Source organism: Acomys minous, assembly GCF_964271855.1.
Source record: "Acomys minous genome assembly, chromosome: 18".
NCBI lineage: Eukaryota > Metazoa > Chordata > Mammalia > Rodentia > Muridae > Acomys > Acomys minous.
Genome location: NC_140501.1, coordinates 43,444,744 through 43,464,278, shown reverse-complemented (window position 1 = coordinate 43,464,278; position 19,535 = coordinate 43,444,744). Strand labels below are relative to the sequence as shown.

Genomic DNA, 19,535 nt, shown 5'->3' with positions numbered 1-19,535 from the left:
GTGTTGATTTTCTTTCTTTGTGTCGTGGAGGTGATGACATGAGACTGATGGCATTAAGTATTGTTACTTGTACTCGTGTGTCTTTCTTTGACATCCTTGTTGCATCAGGGCTTTCTCGGTTTTAGTTTTAATCTGTTGGTGCTGATGGTGTTGACTGATGGCAATCTTTGCCGTAATGGATAAAGATACTAAAGGAATTGATGTAGTTAATGAAATATGAATATTACCTGTTGTCTTTTTTCACTTTTTTTCTGAGTATATTCATATAATGTACAACTCGGGATCTTAGGGAAAAAATATAGCAGAAGAGGTATTTTATCTGAAAGTAACATTTTTCAGAGTCTCCTGACTAGCTGAAGAACAAAGCCAATAATTTATACTCTGAAAACAAGCAGGCATCAGAGTTATTGGAGAGGGCAAAGTTGGGGTAATTGTAAAAATCACAGTTGAGTACCGTGAGGCTTAAGATTACTTCCAGTAATGTGGGCAGGTCAAATAGACAATTCCTTTTCATTCAAAAGAGTCAGATTTAAGGAATTTTGTGTTTTGTCTTTCTTTTGAGGTTTCCCTTTATCCTTTGTTACAGCTAGCTGGTAGAAGTTACCAGATATATTCTGTGACAGCTTTTTGATTGTCTATAGTTTTATCTGTGTTACTTTATCCTATGCCTTAGTGGATATGAAGACATATTTGGTTACTTATCTATTGTTTTCCTTTTTTTAAACATGACTTATTATTTATACAGTATTCTGCCTGATGTGAGCCAGCAGGCCAGAAGAGGGCATCAGATCACATTACTGTTGGTTATGAGCCACCATGTGGTTGCTGAGAATTGAACTCAGGACCTTTGGAAGAGCAGACGGTGCTCTTAACCGCTGAGCCATCTCTCCAGCCCCCTATTGTTTTCCCTTTAACAAAACTGGACATTTAAATCTAGTGGTGTGAGTTCAGTCCCAGTAACACTTTGAATGTTACCTTTTTCAAAAGGATGAGAAAACATATTTTAATGGATTTTTTTTTAGCTGTTGGGGTTTTATTGTCTGGTGGGTGGTTTGTTTTGAGATGGGGGTCTGCCTAAGTAGCCACAACTGGCTTGGCACTTAGTAGGTAGCCTGGTCTGATGTCACCTCCTGCCTGAATTCTGATACCTTGTTTAAAGTTGTTGCCTTAAGAATTAAAGTTGAACTGTGGGGTGTCTACCTGTATGTTAGCCAGGAAACACAATTCTCCCTTCCTTACTGTTTCTTGACCAGTGTGTTTCATTTGGAAACCATTTTCTGAATTATCTATTCAGAGTACCACACACTCTTCTAGGGCCTGGAGAGACAAAGATTCTGCTTTTGTTAGAAAAAAGAAAAGAAAAAGAAATGTTTTCTTCTGATGACCAACGGGGACTGTTCTGCACAGAGGAGTCTGTGGGAAGTTCATTTCTTAAGTAGAAGTTCTTTTGAACCAGTAAGAATCAGTGATGGAAGGTAGGTATGAAACAGATGCTGTGGAGGTTACCAAGTCATTTGTAATGTCCTACTGCATAAATCTGCACACTTGTAAGCAGTGGTTTACCTAGGTCAGGAATGACACAGGTCTTTAAGAGAGCCACGTCCTGGACTGCTGCAGACTGTGGTACTAGCACTAGGGATGCAGAAGTTATCCTGGGCTGCGTAAGGCCCTGCCTCAAAAACAACAACAGACGCACTGTTTCAAAACAGACATAGCTTTCTCTTTTTCTTTGATGACAGAAGTGCTTAAAACCAATAAGCCGTATATCCTCATTTAATGATACAGTTCTGAGGACAGAGTTTACAAGTAGCCTCTTGACAGATGTTTCCAAAGAGCTTTTTCTCGGTGGTATGTGTAATGCATGTAATGCAAAGCATACATAAATAACACTTAGCATTCGTTTTTGATTTGAACATAGCTGGACTTTCTGGCCATATCTTTAGAAATGTAGAGTTACAGAGAACGTTGGTGACTTCACTGACCTGCCGGAGAGACCACTCACATCCTTGCTGTGTGACATCACAGCACTGCAGATTTTGTTACCTTTGGTTTGAAATTTACTCTCTCGTGCTTAAATTTTAGTCTTATAGTATATGTAGTTTTCCCCATTTAAAACATCTCATGGAGGAGTGCTTTGGGGAGCCCGGCATGAGGCAGTCTCCTGTGTCCTGATGCACTGTCACTGGTGCTCCTCACATACGACCTCAATTTCAAATTGTGCATTTTTCTATATACAATCAAATCCAACAAAAATTTTAACTTCTAGTAAAAAGAATTCCATCTCTCTTTAGTGATTTTTAAAGTAGTTTTTACTTGACAAAATCTGTGTGTTTATTCACCACTGAGAAGAGCATGGTGCGGATACTAAGGGCAAAATGAAGAAAGATTCGGAAAGAAATGTGACTTTGGGAAGTTCACAGACTTCTTGGGCTAACTTGAACTTGCTTTTTAACTTAACGTAAAAATCTTAGGGTTTTCCTTGTGTGATTTTTGTTGTCTTCAAGCAAAGATGGCTCTTTTTAACATGAATTCTGGAAGGTGCGAAAAATAAACCACAGGTTTGGAAGTGGGTAGCTTAGAGCTCCTGCTGAGGCTGTGAACTCAACTTAATGTTAAGCTGAACTTAAAAAACACTGTCATGTGTATTTGTTCAAAATGCTGTTCACTTTTTTTCCAGTTTTTGCCCAACCCTGTGTTAGGATTGATCAATTAGGGGGAAATTGGGGGAAAGCTTTTTTTTTTTTAAAGACAGGGTTTTTCTGAGACTTGTCTGTCCTGGACTTGTTTTGTAGACCAGGCTGGCCTCGAACACACGGAGATCCGCCTGCCGAGTTCTGGGATTACAGATGTGGGCCACTGTGCCTGGCTTGAGTAGATTTTTAAACCTACCTTGATTATTAAATTTTGCTTAGTATAGAATTCTTAAACAATTGCCAGTGGTTTATATTGAAATATCACAAAAGGAAGGGTTTGCCAACAAAATTGGAGAAGATGAGAGGGTTCCTGCTGGCCAGTTGCAGCACTGCTGTAGCACTTGCACTGTAGAGTAGGAGACGGTATGAGGCAACGCTGACGCGCTGTGGTTATGCTGTTCTCATGGTAGGTTAGTTAGCAATAAGAGCTCCAGCTAGGGGAGGGGGTCTGTCCATTTTCTTTAGTTCTGAGGACTAGACTGTGTTCCTTGAGATAGTCTGGTTCTAACTGCTTCTTTCATCATTCCCGGTCCACCTGCTTAATGTAGTAACACCGGACAGCACACTGATCCACTATAGTCTGTTGGGAACTGTAGGTGAGGACCAGGTGCTGCCATTTTGCCTCACAAAGCACTCTGTAGATGTTTATTCTGTCTTTATTACTTGACAATTCGCCTCCTCTATTACTTTCGATTTTCTTTTAATTTTTGGAAATTATAGGTTGGATGGTTAAATTTCATTACAGATTTCCTTTTCTTAGGCAAATTTTTTTCTCTCTCATTTGTGCAGAGTTGGATATGTTTCTAAGTAGAAGGGTTCAGCTTTCTTGTCATCTTTAGGCTTTTCAAAATTGAGTCTAAATGTTGTTAGATAATGGAGTAACCATTCCTTTTCAGCTTTGGTATGTTTCCAAACTGGCTGCCAGAGCCAGAAGGAAGTGAAGGCAGTAGACACTAACTGGTTGGTTGCTCCCTCCTTAATGCTGAGACTATAACCTTTGTTGGTTGTTTGGTAGAGAACAGGAGAGCGCAGCCCTCGTTCCACTAACAGGTAAGGAAACCTTGTGATAACCAGTCGGTGTGAGAGGAAGATAACTCGGTAGCATTTGCCCCTTCATTTACCCAAAATTTAACATGTCCCAGAAGTAGGACACCATGACTTGACTGATCATAGAGCAGAGACACGCAGTGCCTCCATCGTTAGAGGAGGCTCTTCAGATTTAACAGGAATGTGCCACTCTGTACCACAGAAGTAATTAGCATTTCCTGTGAGGCACTGCTGTTAACCCCTGTAACTTTAAATGCATACTTGCCTCTCTGCTTCTCCTTTTCAGCTTTCCCTTGACCAGAGGCTTTGTGCTTTTAAACCTCTGTCCTGTAGAAAAGTGATCTCCCTGCATCCTTAGCATCACCTATTGTTTGGTATGCTTGCTGTTTTAATTTCTACATTGTGGGCATTAATGAATATTCCTGGTTCTTCCTGACTCCAAACAAAAGGACCGTGCTTTTAAAAAACTGGACTATCTATTACCTCTGAACATTAGCCTGCCCTCCAGTTTCAAGGATGAATGCTTGAAGAAACCTTTTCCATTGACATTAGTCAGAGCTTTGATAAAACTCAAGCCTAACCTTTTTTTGCCATAATATTGGCCTATAATGTGGATCAGTTCTCTCTAAATCACTGGAATTTAAACCATTAAGTTGAGCCTTACATTGAGCCTTGTAGACATTCCTGAAGCATGCTGTTCTGTCACTATGATTATTCTGTTTCTCCTTTCCAGTCCATCTTCTTCTCTTTGATAGGAGAAATAACTGGGTCTTGTGATGTATCTCATGTTGAATGCCTTCTCCCTGTCCCTGCAGGACAACTGTGATCTTGTTTCCCATCATAATTTATGATTTTTCCCCCCTTCAATCTTCTATTTGAGGTTGAGAGAGGTTTGTCACAGAGTATGTTATGGCTTAGACCAGTACAGGTCCCTTCTTAGTACTTACCCGGTAACAGATTTCTATAATTCAAATTAAGATGGTACTTAAGAAAGTTTGCCCAAGATAACTCCTTTTTGTCCTGAGGATAAGCCATTACAAACTCAAATGACCAGAGTATGTAATTTTTTTTAATAAGAGTTTTTTCTTAAATCTATATTCAGCTCTATTTCAGTGCTTCTCTCCTCCCAGAGGTGCAAGGCGTGATCCTAGAGCCACAGATACAGCCACGACCACGGAGAGCTTTTGACGTCAGGGCTCCACTTTGTCCACTGAACCCTTGGAGACAGAATTTCCAGCTTCTGGAGAGAGTGGGAAAGGATAATAAACAAGTGGGTGCTTTCCATTCTTTCCTTGGGTTTATCTATGGAGTGCAGTGTCCTTCCGTTACCCATTTTACTCTGTTGGTGAGCCCCTTGGCTTCTTACAAGAGCCAGGTGGGACTGCAGACGTGTGTTTCCTGAGAGTACTATCTGGTGCCCGTTCAGAAAACAAACCTCAAATCAATTTAATTTTCTCTCCAGATAATTAATGCAGTGGCTAATCTGGGGCACACACACACAATTTGGTCCATGCCTGTGTAGTTCACAGGAATTGAGGGAAGGCGGTCATTTCCCGCTTTGGCCTTTATTCTAGCAGTGGAGTTGACAGAGCTAGTAGAGTCCAGAAATTGAAGTTTCTGTGCTTCGTCTTTGGGTAGGCCAGACACCTGAGGTCTATAAATTTATACAGTTGTCCAGGTGTCGCGGTGCCCTGTTAGTGACGACTTTTTGGTCTTTTCCCTACCTTACGCGTTAGGCCTTCACACTCAGTCTCTTAGGAGATGGAACAGTAGTACTGTGTGGCTTTACTGTCAAGTGTAGGCTTCATTCTCTCATAAAATAAATAAGAATGAGTATGCATTTCAGGAGACTTAATGGCCCTGAAAGCTATATTTAATATACTCAAAAAAGTAGTTTTCTAGTCCCTAGGAATGTAATTTGTGACAAAAGAGCCTCTCACTAGAATGTTCCTAGGGCGTTAAGATGGTTCTTTGTTAGTTCCTTTGATGCCAAGGGTAGGGTGTGAGTCCAGGCAGGTGTCACCATCTACAGTGGGCAGATGTGAGGTTGGTGCTTTGGCCAGTTTTCACTGTTTCCTTGGTGGCTTCCTTCTGTGACTCCGGGTGTCTTGATAATGGGAGACCGGTTTATTTGTTCTTTAATTGCCCAGATCTCTTTCAACTGGTAAAACATCATCCCTCCTCAGCAAAAGGAACCCTCCTAGCAGAGCCCCATGGATGGCCTGTCACACATGCCAGCACCTGCACCTGGAAGGCAGTGGTGAACGGATCCAGGCAGTATGTCTAGAAGACACAAGGATGAGCCAGCCACCTGCTCTTGTTACTTACAAACTTTAAGATTTACTCTGGTTTATTTTTGGTCTGAAAATGGAAAGGCTCAGATAATGACGTAATCTTTTCCTATTGGAGTTTTACATGGCCACGAAAACATTTCTTATTCTGAAGACTGAAATAGAGAGTCTTGTCTTTCAAAGCAGCTCTCTGTATGTGCTTTACTTAAAAGATTTGTGGGACTGAAAGTCATTTTAATCAAGTAGGCAACCCCCACTTTAGAAAGTAGTGTGAAAATTTCACAAGGCTGGATGAGGCCCGCTGCCTACCTCCTGTCTTGTTAGCCAGTGCTACAGGGGACGAGCAAACACAGGGCGAAGCCAGCTCTTCAGGAGCTCTCTAGCGTTAGGATGCCGGCTCAGTTCACCTCGCGCTGGTCCCGAGCCTTAGTCTCACTGTAGTTTATCAAGTCCAGAAAGTCCTAGAGCTGCCTCGGGGACCAGCGGAGTCTGGCCTGCGTTTCCAGGCAGTAAATGCCTGTTTCACTCTGCCATGTGAGTGGTGCAAAGCCGCTGGTACAGAGCCGAGACCCCGGAGAGTCAGAACGGACCTGTCTGTGTGAGTGAGTTCCCAGTTAGTTGGCAGCAGCTGTCAGAGTGTCTGTTTCTCTCTTTGCTTATCTAGTAACTGGCCAGTCAACGCTGTTAAGGAAAACCAACTCAGCTGATGCTGCCAGTTCCTTTTAATTTGGACTAAGTCTTAAGAGAAGTTACAGAATGCTAATAGAAGCGATCTGAAATGTTAGCCTCTCAAAGTGAAGATCTCTTACCTGCTAGATAGGACGGCCTTGCAGTCTTTCTTGGCTATAAGAAATAGTTCTTACTTATAAAGCAGTTTTTAAAAGTATAATGCTTAAAAGTAAATGTTAAAGATAATTTTGAGCTGCAAATTGTGTTCCTGACTTAATAAGATAGTTTATAAATACATATAACAAAAAACCAATTACCTAATCTTTTAGGAAGCTCAGAACTGAAAGTGAGATTCACCTAGACATCCCAGTTCATTCTTTAACCCTCGGTGCAAACCATTTTATGGCCTGAGCTCACTAGCCTTTGTCTCAGCACCGAAGAGTGATGGAGAGTGATTTAAGCTTGGAATCTCAAACTTTAATTAATTTCAGCTCTGTTCCTTAAAGTATGCAAAAGAAATGTAAGAGCATCTCCATTACCTCATGCACAGCAAGCTACTGCAAAGTGAAACTCTATGTATTACTGTGAACTGATTTGTTTAAAGTTTAATTTTGATGCATTTTCTTTTCAGATTTTTAAAGAACAATTTCGTGTCACAATATGCAATCTTATATCTTTTCCATGTTTACTTATGAATAAGTGATTTTTTTCTAGAATGATTAATTGTGTAATATTTGTATTATGTGATCATTTGAAAACTAATAAATATTTTCTCCATGGAAAAAAATGCACTTACTGATAAATGGTTTATTTTTGTTTCAGGAGTAGAGAGTGAAAATTGCAACTGTATTTTAAAGTGTACTTTAATGTGTCTTCTGCTAAGTGTTTCTGAGTATATTGTTTTCTATCTTTTTTTTTTTTTAGAAAATTTCCTCTAATTATTAAAATTATAGAGTCAGTATAGTAAATATCAGGAACAATTTGGACAAATTTTTGAGATAAAGATTGATCAAAATATAACCCCTTACAAATTAGCATACATAACTAGTCACTCTGCTCAAAACCGAAACCATTGGAAATACTAGTTGATTGGAGAACTACCCAGGTTGTTACCAAGAGAAGTGTTTTCTGTTTACTGTTCAGATTGAACAAATAACAGATCGTGACTTCAGAGCCCATTGCTTTTAACTGTCCCAGACATGAGGGTGATTTTGTCTTCATCACCGTGTGCACTCATGTCCCTACAGCAGCTGCTGGAACAGTCAGAAGTTTAGAAAGTGGACTCGACATGTTAAAATCGTGTAAGATGGAGTCCCACACAAGATCTAAAGCTTGAGGCTTAAGAGCCCGGGGACTTGGCTACCATGAAAAAAATGAGCATTATAAATGGAAATTTTATTTTGAAATGGCTACTACACTGGGGCAGGGGGAAATGAAGCCAAGGCTTTTGGTTTGTCCATTGGGTAAGTTTGGAAAAGACGAGTTGTATTCCTCTTAAAGGGCTGAGTTCCCAACGTTAGAGTTAAGCTGTGGAAAGGGTCCTAGCCCGGCTTCAGTGGAAGGCTGTGTCTTCTCTACACAAGCTTTTCTATATGCACCAGAAATTTGAAAACGTGTGCACAGATAATAACAAGAGTTTTACATGCTGCCTTTGCGTGAGTTTCCCCTACACTGTCACTAGCCTTCAAATAAAACATTGCAAAGTGCAAATGTGATTGCTTACCATTAACTTCAGGAGTCAAGCATGGACTCCGCCTTCACCACCACTGATGAACTTAGCTGTAGTATAAATATGTTTTGATTGTGTGTGTGCGTGTGCGCGTGTGCGTGTATGTGAGGAAATAAAGGTTGGACTTTTTTTTTGAGGCGGAGGACAGAGTCTTTGGATAGTTCCTTTCTATGAAAAGTAACAAGCCAATGACTATGAAAGGCTGACCTTTAAACTTACTGCAAATGTTTATACATCTCATTTTCCTCTGCTCGAATTAGCAGAATCTCCCTGCTTGGGATGTCCTCAGCAACGTTTCCCCCACCTCCATCCAGTTATCTTTATTATCTTAAAAAAGAATTTCATATTAATTGGGTTCTAAACGTGAAAAATTCATGCTCCAAAGTAATCACACAGGTGGCCTGGATTTTTTCCACTAATATATACATCTAAGGCAAGTTAGATGATTACAGTAAAAATTCTGCAGAACTTTGAAGTGTGCCTCGGAGCTTTCAGACTTTCTGATGAAAGGGATTCTCTGCACAAGAGGTAAGGCATGGTGCAGGCAGAGGACCGGTGAGCGTGCGCTCAGTGACGTGTCTGCTGACGACATAATCCCCAACAGGCTGACTTCTCCACAGAGAGGTAAAGAAGTAGGAAGGTGATCTTCCTGGGAACTTTTCCAGATAGTACAGAAATAGACAAGACACAGATTTGCTTTTTACATGGTTAGGACTTATTTAAAAACAGGTCCAGAGACACTGTTAGTGTCTTTTCTTTTAATGTACAAGTCATCTCTAATACTACAAGGTACCAAGGCATTCTGGCATTCTGCCATTCCTCTTAGTGTTTGTGAGGCATGTTTAATTTAGTGGATTTTATTGGAGACAGTCTTCCTATGTAGCACAGGCTGTGCTCAATTTGTGATCCTCCTGCCTCAGCTTCCTGAGTCTATATTACAGGTGTGCATCACTGTTCCTGGCCTTCAGTGTAGTCCTTTGCCTCATGTGAGGACCATGAAAGCACCGTACCTGGCACGGAAATGTGGGTGTGCCTCAGTTACTGCCTGGCTTCACTTTGCCTGTGTCTTACTGTTTCTATTGATTCACACCTAGGATTTAGGAAATAACTAAATCTTTATTTTGCTTTGATAAATTGTTGTAACAATTCACTTAAAGTAGTAGGAATCCTGTATTTCGAAGATTAAGAAGTATTATCTAGTATGTAAAAGAAATTGAAAGGAGAAAGTTACACTATTATATTCCTTAAGGACAGTTAAGTAGGTTAAAAATTTTGAATGTTATTATAATACTTAGAATATCCAAGAGAAAATCCATCTAGAAAAACAGGTTAGAATTGTTTCTTAAGGTGACCAGTGTCATTGACTCATGAGAGAAGTACTATAGAAAACAGCATGAACTTAAGTCACATTTGAGTTGTTTTGTAAGAACTCAGCTTGCCAACAGTTTGCTTCTACTTACAAGGATTGTTAAATTTGTCCTACCCTTGGTGTAAAAAAAAAAAATTAATCACTGATGTAAATCAGTTCAAGACCTAGCTGGTTCCGAGTTTGGGATAGAACTTGACCCAGAATTTGCTCCTGCGTGCTTTTTGAACTTGACCTTCAAATTAATCATTTTATTACCCCTGTACATACGTCTTGATTTATACATAGAAGCAGTGTAGCATTTAATTCCACGCTACTCATAAATAATAAACGTGGAAGACAAAGCCACAGCCAGGGTAGAACTATCATCTTACCGGCCCTACTTCTGGGTGACAAAACAGGTTGGATGCGTTTCATATATTACAGTCTTCAAGATGTCTAGTGTTGTTCCCGTGTTGGTTCTGAGCCCTCTTTCTACTAGATCAAGCACCCTTGTACCCCGATTCATAAAGCATCTCTTTGAGACTCTTAAAGCTTATATAAGTCATTTTCTTAGGTTTTTGTTGTTTCTTGTCTATAATATTAACCCAGCACAGCACAGGTGTGTCTGGCTGTTAAAGCCTGACCTTCCTTGTCCATGGGATCCTATATCACACACACACACACACACACATATATGTATATATGTATACATAATATATATGTGTGTGTATATATATATATGTATGCACACACACTTAATTTAATTATGCTGAGGTGGGTCTAAGCAGATAACTAACAGTGGTGCACGAAAATTTTATTTTCTTTGTAAGAATCAGGTCAGTGGTTAAAAGACTGTACAAGGCCCATAATTTAGTATAAGAATAAAGTCAAGGTATTCAGAACATCAGATACAGAATAAGCTCCAGTTAAGATATTTTTGGTTTGTTTGCTTAGTTCTGACACAAAATGACTGAATTGCCTGTTAAATGACCTGTGTAATATGAAATGTTACTTTTCCAGGGTGTCCTTGCAGATTTAAGGGTCATCAGGCCTTTCACAGCCAAACTATGGTTACGTGACTGGCATTGAGAAGATGAACTTGTATTTAGTAACAGATGTAGAAACGAGAAGCAGAGCTTCATTGGAGCAGTTTGGGAATTGCACCAACCCACGGAAGACGGTGAAGAAGTAGATGTGGAAGCCAGAGCTCTAAAGCAGACACAGCCCTGTGCTGCCTAGTGAAGTAAAGCACAGACGCTTTATAAAGCAGCATTGTTGGAGCTTAGCAGGACTTTAGTTGCCAGTCAGAATACTTAGTTTTTCACTAGAATACAGACCTGACCCTCCAGGAAGACATGAGGAGCTCACTGGTCTCAGGAGTGCGACTGGATGCCCAGCCCCACAGATACCCGTGTGTTTTATAAAGGGACACAGGATGTGTGTATTCCCACCCACATCTTCCCATGTGTTAATGAGCATCTCTAGATGAGCGGATACACTGGTACTTAGGGGCAGCAACAAGACATGCTCACATATATGTAGTTTTTACTCCTAGCGTTGGGTCCATGGTGTGGAGGAAGGCTGGCTATCCTACTTTAGGGGAAGTAGGATTTTGGAGAAAATCAGAACGCTGTTTACATAGCTATAGTGGACATCCTCCTTATGTGCTTGGCTTGTGCCTGTCCAGCAGTTCTGCTAATTGGTGAGAAAGCTGGAGATACGGCCATTTGTATATGCCAAGCAGCTCAGCTTAGAAAAGCTGCCTGAGAGCATCCTGTCAATGGGCAAATGAGGCACAACTGTAAATAGTTTGTTAGTATAAAGAACTGTATTCTGTCTTTGCTTATCAAAAATCTTGGCCAGATGAGAGCAGATCGTTTTCACCTAGAACTGCAGTATCAGGCCTACAGACAGATGAGCTGACTGAGTGTGCAGTCACAGGCCTTGAAGAGCAGCTGTGGGAGTATGGGAAAGGACACCAGGTAGTGACGTGGCCATCTCCTCTCCTGTAGTTCTCGGCCCATCTTCCGTTAGTGTGGCGCACCTGAATTGATGCATAGACTTTGGTACCTTGTTAACAGTCTGCATTACTATTCAGGCTGTGTCCTGTGTCGGATTACTCGCTGTCACAGATTCCCCAAAGCAGCAGAACAGTGTCACTGCCCGAGGAGTCTCCTGGGCTCCTTTGCTCACGCGGCTGGGTCTTATGGTAAGCCTCTGCTCAGCTCTGTTACACACAAAGCTGCCAAACTGTTCCGAAGGCTGATGCATTGCTGACTGAGTTATCCCCCTACCCCAGGAAGGATTTTATTTTCCTCCATGCTGATAATTTTCAAGCTGGGGCATGGGCCCAACTGTCCCTGAAGGCATCTTAGGAATTTAGACCCCTTGCCTGTCCTATTTGGCATCCCTACCAAATTCTTGCCAGAATTAGGTGGTGTCTGGTTTGGGCTGTTCTAATACAGGTGTGGTCATATCTCCTGGTTTGAACTCAAGATCCTTATCATAAGGTTATCATTAGCTTCTTTAGGTATGCTAAGGGTCTTTGCGTGCTTGAAAGTCAGTTAATTGCTTTTTGACAAGTTCATGGTGCATTTTGGATACCAGTCCCTTATCAGATGTGTGTTTGGCAAAACTTATCCCCCATTCTTGTCTTCAGTCCCTGTCTGTTCTTTTCAGAGGAGTGTATTTATTTTACCCCACAGGCTTGTCTTCAGTCTCTGACAGTGTTCTTTTCAGAGACGTGTTTCTATTTTACTTATTTTAAGCATCCTGATAGCTTTCCCTGTGAAAGTTGTTAGTGTTTGTAAAAATGTATTCTAAACCTGTTCACATTGATTTTTTTTTTCACTCTTTGTTGTGTAGTCCCATCCTGTGCCATCCCTTACCCTCCCCCACCCCCAGCCCTTGCTGCCAAAGTGTGGCATTTTACAAATATTTAATTGATTTGCTTTGCCTTGAGTTTTTGTGAAAGGTGTAGGCTGCATGTTTATTTTCTTTTGAGAAGTGGGGCAAAAATGTGAAGACTTAGTCCTCTTGAGCTGCCTTTTGCAGAGCTGCCTTTACTCCACTGTTGGTGTCTCCCCCTTGGCTTGGTGCCCCATCCTGATGCTGCACTGCTACCATTTCCCTCTCAGAACTGGAACATTGGGAAGGCTTGAAGCCACGGCAGTGCTAGGCCTCACTCGGCTTCAGTGGCTTCATGCTCTTTTCTATTCCTCTTAATCTTTCAGCTCTCTTTGTCTCTGTCTACCAAACCTGCTGAGAATTTGATTGGCTGTTAATGACTCTAATGTCAACTTAATATGAGCTCAGGTCCTCAGAAGGTTCAGGCTACACATCCATGAAGATGGGACGTGTCTTCATCTTCATTTTTTTTTATCAGCACTTTAGTCTTTTGCCTAAATAGATTCTTTATGAGATAATATTTTGTAAGATTTAATCCCCATTTTTAAACCGAAACAAGGTCTTGTTGTGTAGCCTAGGCTAGCCTCAGGCTCAGGCCTCTGCCTTATCCTCTTGAGTGAGTGTCTTAATAGTTGTGTACCACCCATTTTTGTTTTAGTGTGAAGTGACGTGTTTTTTATTTCCTTTCCAGTGACTCACTGCTCGAAGCAGCTGGCTTTATTGTCATGTATTAACCTCATGTCCTGCGGCCTTGCTGTAGTGACTTAGAGTTAAGTTCTGTGTCCCACCCCACCCCCCAGAGATTTTCAACATGTGGAGTGGTATCTAGGGACAAAGATAGTTGCGATTTATTTCTCTGTGAATCTACCTTTTTTTCCTGTACTTTCTGTACTCACTAGAACTTACCCATCTGATACTGGGTAAGCAGGAGAAGGCGTGTTCTTGTCTTTTCAGCATTAGGGGAAGGCATTGTGAGGTTAGAGTTTTGTAGGCATTCTTCATGAGATTGAAGTCCCCCCGCCCCCCCCTTCCAGTTTTACTTAGTGCTTTAGATGCTGAATTGATGTTGACTCTCTGACATGTGTAAGAAGCATTTTTTGAAGGGGCTGGGGAGATGGCTCAGTGGTTGCAAACACTTGCTACTCTTCCAGAGGACCCAAGTTTGATCCAAGCACCCACATTGGGTAGCTTAGAACTGCCTCTACAGCATAGGGTTCTAGGCGCTGTCTTACAGTCTCTAGAGCCACACACACACTCATTGGACCTACACGCCAATCTCTCTCTCTCTCTCTCTCTCTCTCTCTCTCTCACACACACACACACACACACACACACACATCTTAAAAAACAGATGTTTAAAAGACCGTTGGTTGCTATGATTATATCTTCTATGCTTTTGCTTGATTCCATTAGTTCTATTCATTGGTTTCTGAGTTGAGCTAGCCTTGCGTACATCAGATAAATCTCATTTGTCATGGATTATAGTCACATACATGGGTGATTGGATTTCTTTTGTCAAGGATCCTTACATCATTGTTGATAGAAGTGAATGGGTAAATTCACTCCTTGTGTACCATTGTTTTAGATATATTTTAATGCTTGGCAATCTTCACCTGTTTCATCTTTCTGAAGAGACTATATATGTTTCTATGCAGGCACGCCATACATGCACATGAGCCAAACCAAGGGCTGTTAGCGAACATTGTTGGTCAAATACTTGAATTGGGTTCAGAAGTGCAGTGGTCAGTATCTTGTGCTTGCCTGTGTTTGGGAAGGTTAAGAACACTATCTTTGTTTCTTTAATAAGGTCTGTGCATTTTAAGGAATTGATGTAAGTTGCCAAGTTTGGGGACAGTTCTTCATGCTTGCTGTCCTTTTAGTGTTTGTGGGAGCTTAAGATTTCTTTCTCTCAAGTGTGTTAATGGTGTATTTTGTCATCTTTCCCTTTATTGGTTACTGTGACCAGTAGTCAGTTCTTTGATCAAAGAATTGAATTTGCCTTTGTTGCTTTTTCCTGTATTTTCTTGGTTTTAGGTTGTTTGGTTTCTGATCACACAATTTTACCTGCTTTTTCCTCTAGGTTTCTTTCTGTTCCTGTTCTGTATCTGCTTTTCCAGAGAAGAGTGTTTAGATTATTGAGTCTTTTTTCACACGTGCTGCACTTGAGCACCATGTATTTCCCTTCAGGTATTATTTTTGCTGCAGTGATCCTCAGATCTTGATGAATTATGTTTTCATTTTCTAGTTTGAAATATTTTTGAAAAGTTTGTTTATACTGGTTTGTGTTCAGAGAAGGACTTTGTGGAGTTGGTTTTCTCTGTCCACCTCTGGGTGGGTTCTGGGGATCAAACCGTGCTTGGCTCACTAGGTTTGTCTTGACGTCCTTCCTGCATTGTTTCTGCCAGCCCCTATTCTGAAATGCTTTGCTTCTCTTGAGACCACTTACTTTGGACTTAGGTGAATTTAATAATTGTCGAGGATTTGAGGAGCTTCAGTTGATGGGAAGTAATTGGTAAGTGTTACTGAATTTCAGTTTAATTTCCTTTGTTGTCTGAAACATCATTTGAGTGGTTTTGCATTTGCTGTTGGGTGTCTCATTGCTTAGAACGTGGGTCGTCTGGGTGAGTGTGCCATGTGAGCTTCAGGAGGTGAATCTGGCTTGTTGGATGTGGTCACCTGTAGCTACCAGTTAGGCCTGCTGATTGTCCGTGCTGTTAGGTCACACCCTTAGTCTCCCCTGATATGTCACTCACTCATAGAAGTCTTTTACTGTGACAGTGGATTTGCTTAGTTTTCCTAATATTTGCTTCATAGTCTCATGTTTTTGTCAGGCACATGTATACTACAGGTGTTTACAGCTTACAGTATTGACCCTTTTAATCATTAATTCTTACTTAGATCTTGACTATTTTTCCTGTTTTTACACCTACTTTGTCTGAAATGAATAACGCTTTTTTAGATTTTTTTCTCTTTCAAAAACAATTTTTTTATTTATGTGCATGTGAGAGTGGGGGTGGGGTGGGGGAATTGTGGATGAGAACGCAGGTGCCCTGGAGCTAACGGCAGTTGTGAGCCACCTGACTTGGATGCTAGGAACCAAACTAGGGTCTTCTGGAAGAGCGGCGAGTAGCCAACTCTCCAGCCCCTAAAGTTTCTTCTGTATTAGGATTGCTGGCCTTAAACTGAGTATGTAGCCATAGATGGCCTTGAACTTGTCATTTGTGTGCCTCTCCCAGGGGCTGGGATTCTAAGCATCATACCTGGTATATGGTATTGATGTACAAACTCAGGGCTTCATGTATGATCAGCAAGCTCTCTGCCAGTATCCGTGCCTTCCAGTTTCTCGTTGTTAGTGATAGCATCGTATATCTTTTTCTCTCTAAAACGAAAGTTACTGCTGTGTGTGTGATGTATGTTCATGAATGTAGGCACCTGTCATGGGCGTGTTTGGAAGCCCTAGGATAGTGTTCCAGCATCAGGTCTCTCCTTTCGCCTTGTTGCGCTGGGTCCTTCCTCTTCTTTCTGCAGAGCTGCATGCTTCCCGCTAGCTAGCTGGCTCTTGATGTCCTGGACAATTCTGTTTTCACCTGCCATCTCACTATGGCAGTGCCAGACTTTAGAGATGCCCAGCACCACATCCAGCTTGCCTAGTGAAGGCTTTTTACCCTCTGAGTTACTGTGCCAGTACGACCCCCACCCCACCCCACCCCCTTTCCGTATAGTGGCTCTCTCTGTAGTCCCAGCCTAGCCTTGAACTCCAGATGGACCTGCCACTCCTCCTCAGTGCTGGCGCTACAAGTATGTACCACCATGCCTGTCTCTTACCAGTCTCTTCCTAATCTGTATGTGCTTTGGTACACGAACACGATTTCTCATAGCCAACACATATGTGGATCTTCATACTTGTCTTCCTGACAGCATTTGTCCTCTGAGGAGTTTATTTACACTGTTAGCACCTGAAATGGTGGCTGAAATTGTTGGCTTCTTAGCTACCTGTATATAGCTTTTCTTTTATGTGTTTTCATCATTACTCCGCTACACCCCCCACTTGGTAGTAATTAAGCATTTTTTTAAAAAATGCAATTCCATGTTACTTTTCTCCTAGTCTTAACACTGTAAGGTTTATTATTTTACTCTTGGAGTTTACAGTATCCGTTTATGGCAAACCCACCTTCAGGTAACTAGTTCACTTCATGAGCCCTGCAGGGGCCTTATCCTGCCTGGGTCATCCTAGTCCTCCCGCCGTCCTTCACTCACTTGGTGAGTCACCGTGTTGAAAAGACACAGATCAGCTGAGAATTGTAAAATCAGCTTTTACATTTTCCTACTGTCTCTAAGCTTTCCTTTCTCTGTGGAGGTCCGTATCCTTCTCCTTTTCCAGGAATTTTTACCATTCCCAGGCACATCTCTGTGACCGTTTCCCTCCACCTCTTCTTGTCTGTCAGTCTTGTTTCACATTCCAAGGATAGTTTTGCTAGATACAAAATTTTGAGTTCTTACTTACTTTCAATCTCTTAAAAATATTTCACAGCAGTCACTGCTCACGTGCCTTTTTGAGAAATACCTGCCGTTCCCAATGACTCTGGTTTAATGTATCTAGTCTTTTGACAAAACCTTTTAAGCACGTCAGAGACTTTCTGTTGGAAGTTGAAAGCGAGCTATGTCCGCTGTATGGATTATGCCCAGGCTGGTTGGCCTCTGGGAAGGCCCCCTGCCTCCACCTTCACCCTGGTAACTCTGCTGTGGTCTTCAGACGGGTAGTTGTGTGTTCTTTACCATAAGAACCTGTAGGTGTTCCTGCTGTTAATGATGGTGTAGGAGCAAGGTCGCCTCCAAAGTGCTTCACCAGAGTTTGTCTCTCCTAGTTAGTCCCTTCATTGCCACTTGGATTTATCTGGTCTTTCCTGACTCTTGAGTCTTGTTAAGGGATTTGGGGCTTTGATATTTTCTCTTTCCTCTATTATCAGGGTATCCTCAATAGTTCATTGCTATGAGTATCTTCTAAAAAGTACTGTTTTCATTTTAGAGGGGTGAGAGAGAGAGAGAGAGAGAGAGAGAGTTTGTGTGTTTATATTTATATGGGGGTTCATGGACAAGAGTGTAGGGTCCCAGAAGAGGACTCGGAGCTGGAGGTGTAGGCAGTTGTCAGCTGCCCGATGTGGGTGCTGAGTACTGAACTTGAGTTCTTTGTAAGAGCACCACTGAGCCAGCTCTCCAGCCTCACTGAATACACCATACTGCCATACGTCAGCTCTTAATAAGGAGTTTATGTAGCCTAACAGATTTAGAAAATGATTGAGAACTGTGCAGGGCCAGCTCTGACAAGTGCCTCTTGCCTTGGAGAAAAGCAACTTTTCATAGGAAGGATTCTTTCTTGTTGAGTCTGTGGCCGACTGGCTCCATCGCTATTGGGGCCAAATGATGGTGCCGAGCAGCTCACCTCACAGTGTCATCTTAAGAAAAGAAAGCTGGTGTGACCTCCCCCTGCACAGCACATCTCCAGCCCCTGCCCTTCACGTGCCCAGAATGGCGTGTTTGAATCATCACTGTCTTTCAGATTTTGTTTCCTCTTCAGTAGGTTCCAGCCTGGCTGTCACTTTCTGCACTGCTGTGATGACCGTGGTCAAAGTCATTGAGGTCTCCCTTGTTGCCAAACCCAGGAGAAAGGGACCCGCTCTTCGCTTGACCTTGCACTGCCACAGCCTTGTGTTGAACACTTGTGCTTGCTGACATGCACTGTTGGCTTCTGTATCTTCACTTGCTCTCTTTCTAGTTGACGTTGTTATCCCACCCAGCCATGAGTGTGCACAGAGCTCACTGTGCTTACGTGGTCTCTCACCCAAACCAATGGCCTGCTTCTGCTGAGCCATCCACTTCTTCAAACCCTTCACTCAGGAGAAGATAATATCCAAACAAAGGAAGAGGAAGAAAGGTAGCATGTAGCCCTTCGCTCTTTTTGCTTGGAGTCCACCTCATCTCATTGTAGCTACTAAGCCCTCCTGCTGACATTGCTCCACTACTGTCTTGAATCGGGTGGCATAGTCATGGCAGTTGGTGGAGTAGTTTTTTTACACCGACTGTGTGACCCATAAATTCATTTTGTGACAAAATTGAAAATACATGTTCTTCCTACTTCTCACTGTGACCTCTGGTACCCACTCATCATGGCCTTACCATCTAGTTTTGCATGTCTTAAGTGTCACAGAAAGACAGACTGACTTGCTTTCATTGCCACTAGGCAGCTGAATGTTCTCTTGGGCGGGTCAGCTCCTTTCCATAATACATATTTGCTATAGCTTGTTTATGTGTTGAATGGCATCTTGGTTGCACCGTTTGGGGCTATGAATAAAACCTCATGAATATCCATCCATGCACTGCTCTCTTTATGTGGACCCAGGCCTCAGTGGGGGAAGCACCCATTCTTAGCTCCACTCTGTAGCACAGACTGTCACTGTCTTGTAAAGTGGCCGCTTCATTTTGCATTCTTGTCAGCTGTGACCACCAGTTCTGTCACTTGACATCATCACTGGCTTCTGGCAGTGCCAGTGTTTGGTCCTGTCTGCTCACATCGGCATGCAGGGGCATTTCGTCGTTTTAGTCTGCAGTTCCCTACTCCATGTTGGAGTCTCTGTGATAGTCTTGTTCTGTCTCTCGGGTGTGATACCTACAACAGTTAACCGCTTAAAAGCCATTTTCCTTAGCGACTTGGAAGAGGCACAGTCCAACACTGGCTCCTTATCGCATGGCAAATACTTCTCCCATTCTCTGGCTTGCCTTTTTATTCACTCAACAGTGCCTGGTAGAAGAGAAAATGTTTAATTTTAAAGAGCTGTGCCTTGCCAACTTTTTTT

General features: G+C 42.0%; 1 protein-coding gene across 6 annotated transcripts in view; it reads left to right on the top strand.

Moving 5' to 3' along the window:
• The window catches only part of TSC22D1 (TSC22 domain family member 1), a 99,899-nt gene that overhangs the window by 19,639 nt on the left and 60,725 nt on the right, over positions 1-19,535 (top strand). The window contains exons 3-4 of one of the 6 annotated variants that reach the window (XR_014776378.1): positions 1,315-1,475; positions 3,590-4,225. The exons of 1 other annotated variant lie outside the window; for it this stretch is intronic. Coding sequence is in view for 4 of the 5 variants with exons in the window: in XM_084767097.1 (XP_084623223.1) it covers positions 5,891-6,077 (187 nt within the window). In the remaining variant the exon portion in view is untranslated. Of the gene's footprint in view, positions 1-1,314; positions 4,226-4,842; positions 4,977-5,890; positions 7,492-19,535 lie in introns of those variants that run through there. 4 more of the 6 variants (XM_084767097.1, XM_084767099.1, XM_084767100.1 and 1 more) reach the window with 4 other exon arrangements.